General features: G+C 44.9%; 1 protein-coding gene across 1 annotated transcript; it reads left to right on the forward strand.

Annotated features, from left to right (window-relative positions):
* The first annotated feature begins 999 nt into the window (after positions 1-999).
* On the forward strand, positions 1000-3380 carry HESX1 (HESX homeobox 1). Its single transcript, XM_036737542.1, has 4 exons — positions 1000-1168; positions 2225-2424; positions 2940-3041; positions 3282-3380. The coding sequence occupies exons 1-4, from the start codon at positions 1000-1002 to the stop codon at positions 3378-3380; spliced, it is 570 nt and encodes a 189-aa protein (XP_036593437.1).
* The last annotated feature ends 935 nt before the right edge of the window (positions 3381-4315 follow it).

Genomic DNA, 4315 nt, shown 5'->3' on the forward strand with positions numbered 1-4315 from the left:
AGTCCAGCCCCCTCATTTTCCAGAGAAGGAAACTGAGGCCTGGAAGGTTAAGTGACTTGACCTCGAGCTCAACTGTCACCAACTTCATTTAATGGAAAGAAGTACTGAGCCAGTGAAGGGATTATTGATGGAAAATACTCGGTTCCTCTGTTTTCGTGAGCTAATCCAGGCTTCGGAAAGACAATGGCACTGCGTTTTAATGGCTTTGCCACCTCGGGAGGGCGGGGCCGCTCTCCTCCAGTTTCTTGCTATTGTGGGTTTATTGACCACATTTGCCGTGACATATGCATATGAAACCTCCCCTGGCATTTTCATCAGGCTTACCCTAATAGTATTAAGGGATTATTGGTTTTTTTTTTCTTCCAAATTTCCCTGGAAGAAAATCCCCTTAAATGAGATGCTTCACTCTTTGCTTGGCTCGCGATGGGGCCGTCAGGTTCAGGTACCTGGAGTCGCTGTGAGTCTTAAGTTCAGAGCGGGGGGGAAGCCCGATTTTCTACCTTAGTGGTTTGGCAGAAAAGAGACAGCCCCGCATGGGACGTGCCCCGCGGCTGGGGAGAAAGTTCCGCAGCCTCACGGCTGCTGCTCTGCTGAGATAACGCGCCAGCCGAATCCCTGACCACCCGCTGGGGGTGGGCAATTGTGGAAGGGGGCGACCCCCAGAGGGGGCCATTAGCTGCTAATTACTTGCAAACAAGTAAACAATTAGCTTTCCAGCCTCCAACTCGGTGGGGAGGCCTGCACTGACTAGCCCAGGCTCAAGATTTGAGCTATGACGTGAGCTCCATAACCCCCTCCTCCTCCCCTGGCTTCCCCCCAGATCTGGGTCCCGGGCTATAAAGGACACTAGTTCTCTGAGTTGGAGAGTCCCTGTCCGTCGGCGGGGTGCTGAAGCGCTCCAGCAGCCTGGGCTACCAGACGGGAGTGCATGAGCCCTTCGGAGCGCACTCTGGCCTTAACAGCCCGGAGGTGGGGTGGGGGCCCATCGCAGCCATAGCCATGGCCCTCTGCGCAACCGCCAATTCCCGAACGCGGCAGAGCCTGGCCGAAAGCAAGGCCTCCCCTCGCTCCTTTTCCATCGAGAGCATTTTGGGACTAGAACCGAAGAAGGAGAGCAGCCCAGCCATCCCTCCCGCCAGACCCTGGACAGATCCCTGCCGCCCCTTAGGTAGGCCCCCCTTCCTAAACTTGCATTCTCTGTCCTTCTGCAGGGGTGAGGATGTTTGATAATTGGCCAGGGACTGCTCAGGAAAAACAGACTTGAGCGGGGCAGGGTAGTGGAAGTGTGTGTGTGTATGTGTGTGTGTGTGTGTGTGTGTGTGTGTGTGTGTGTGAGAGAGAGAGAGAGAGAGAGAGAGAGAGAGAGAGAGAGACAGAGACAGACAGACAGAGATAGACAGACAGAGACAGAGAACAACAGTGACAAAGAAACAGAGAAAGAGTAAGACAGAAAGAGAAACAGTACAGAGAGATGAGGTCAGAGAGAGACACACACAGAGAGAGAGAGATAGTCAGACAGAGACAGAGCAATAGAGAGAGACAGAGAGACAGAGAGTTACAGTGACAAAGAGTCAGAGAAAGAGTAAGACAGAAACAGAAAGGACAGAAAGCGAATCAGTACAGAGAGATGAGGAGAGAGAGAGACACAGAGAGAGAAACAGAGAAGATAGAAACACACACACAGACCCATGGATAGAGTGAGACAGAGGCAGGGAAAAAGACAAAGAAACAGAAAGAGACAAAGAGAAAGAGAAACAGAGACAGAGAGACAGAGTCAGATAGAATTAGAAACAGAGAAAAAGAGGGATGAGGATGCTATTAAGTCTACCATGTCCCTTCATTTGTTTAACTGCAAAGCCCCCAGCCAGGGGACACTGGAAAAAATAAGGATGATGTCAGCTGCCAGACAACAAACTGTAAAAGAGGGTGCCCTTTGAGCCCACACTCTTCAGCATTGCACCCCATTCCACCCATCCCTGACTCACTGTGTGCTCAGGTAACTTAGTAGGCACTGTCCAATTGTGTCTATTTTTAATACCAGGAAAACAACCAATGCAGAAGATAAAATGTTTCCTTGAATCCATCTCAGGCATGACCCTTACTTTTGTCTTTTGTTTTTGGCTAATGAGGGGGAGATCATCTGAGAAACCGAAGAGGATTTGTGTTCAGAAACTTCATGCAGAAGTTTTAGAAGCGTCTTTCTGCATTGTCTTTCTGGTTTTAGGAGAAGATGGAAATCCATGCCTATCCATCCCCATCTTTCCCAGCAACAGCCTGCTCCCTCACCCTGGGAATTATCCTATACCAGAAGAAAGAATCTTGAAATTTGAGAAATATGTGTCAGCCTCAGAAAGACTGTCTTTTAAAAGAGAGCTGAGTTGGTATCGAGGCAGGAGACCAAGAACTGCTTTTACTAGGAACCAGGTAAGAATTTGGTTTGACTGCTAGCACTGGATATGGTTAATTGCTTTGTTGCTGGAATGATATTTCTTTACTTTAGGCTTTGAGTTTTTGTCTATAAAATAACATGCTGTACACTTTCCTACAAACAAGAGTATTACTGGATGGACAGATAGGGATGGGTTGCACATTGCATCGTCGAAGGGAGTGCTCACTCACATTAATGAACTCCGTTAGAATATATTTTTTTAATGGTTTATTAAAAGGAATCAGAAGATCTTTGACACTGTATGACCCTGGGCAAGTTAACCTCAGTGTTCTAGACAACTGTTTAAGGCTCTACAGCTCATCTGAAGAGGAGATACAGACTTGCATTGGTAAAGGGAGTCTTCTCACTTGTACCAATGAAATCAGGGATCCGGTGCCTAGCTCTATTAAAAGACATAAAGGGACTTTTTAAAGTCCATTTTTACATTGACCAACTGAATCTTTTAGCAAAATTTGCAATGATAATACCTGATTGTTAATTAACTCCTTAGATTGAAGTACTGGAAAATGTCTTTAGAGTAAACTCCTACCCTGGTATTGACGTCAGAGAAGACTTGGCTCGGAAATTGAATTTGGAGGAAGACAGAATCCAGGTAATTTTCCAGAGTCTGTAATTTATGCTGGTTGATGGGTTAAGAACAATCAGAGCCCTGAGAAGCACTGACCAGTCATGGGTAAGGTGGGGGTGGGAACATACATATTACAGTTAGATGAGGCATGTGTGCACACATATGCATGTATTGTGTTTCAACAGTCTTCATGAGACCAACTGCAATTCAGGAAGGAAATAATAGTGAATCCTCCAATACTCTTTGGGTTCTCCTTTGTTTCAGATTTGGTTCCAAAATCGCCGGGCAAAGCTGAAAAGATCCCACAGAGAATCCCAGTTCCTAATGGTGAAAAACAATTTAAATACAAACCTCTCCAAATAGGAAGAAGACAGAGTCTTTGGGATTGTGTTTCAATTGTAGGTGAACAGATGAGCCAGTGCAGTGTCCTAGCATCAGAAATCGGATGTTTTTATTTCCTGCGTCTCATTCTGAATTACCTGTTATTCTTTTTCCCTGAAAAGACATTATAAATAGCTATTCCTGTAACATGACACATTTATATTCGAGCACTCTGGGAAAGAAAAAGGATTTTCCTATATATTTTAATAAACATTTTCATTAAAGTGGTGTTTTTGGAGCAAATTTAGTGTAATACATAAGTTTACCTATTTCATTAAAAATAAAACAGCTTATGAGACAATTATTTATTTGTTTCCTCATTAACTTATTTATTTGTTTGTTTCAGAGCAGGCATTTATCTTCCTCTCCCACTGCCCTAATCTTTGAACACTTTTTTAAAATTAAAAAAAAAAACTCAACAAATATTTGCGGTCTAGCAATACAACTTCTGCCTTGGCTATGTTCAAAAGTGTGTTTCTTGTTCTGCATTTTAAGTCTATCACCTTCAGCTTTAACTGTTATGATCAGATCTAGCCACGTTCATCAAGATAAGCAAAGGAAAGGCCAAAGGAAGGCATTTGCCCAAGGTCACACAGGCAGTAAGTCAAAGAGAGTCTGGATTCGAGCCCAGGCTGTCTGATAGTAAATGCAGCCCTCTTTCCCTTGCAGTAATATACCTTCCCTCAAACTTTTTGACCTGGGAAACCCTTTAAATTTAATTCAGGGCTATCCAAAGTACGGCCCACAGTGTGATTTCATGCGGCCTGCCTGTGTGATTTCTGTGCTTGTGGTGGACACAGTGGGGCTGCATGGGGGCACACGGCCTGTGTTTTGGACAGCCCTGATTTAACTTAGGGCTTAAGCTTTCCAGCTTTCAGGGACCTCAGAAGTGATGTTATGCTATCTCCTTAAATTTG

The sequence above is a fragment of the Trichosurus vulpecula genome, chromosome 9 (genome assembly GCF_011100635.1).
Source record: "Trichosurus vulpecula isolate mTriVul1 chromosome 9, mTriVul1.pri, whole genome shotgun sequence".
Classification (NCBI taxonomy): Eukaryota; Metazoa; Chordata; class Mammalia; order Diprotodontia; family Phalangeridae; genus Trichosurus; species Trichosurus vulpecula.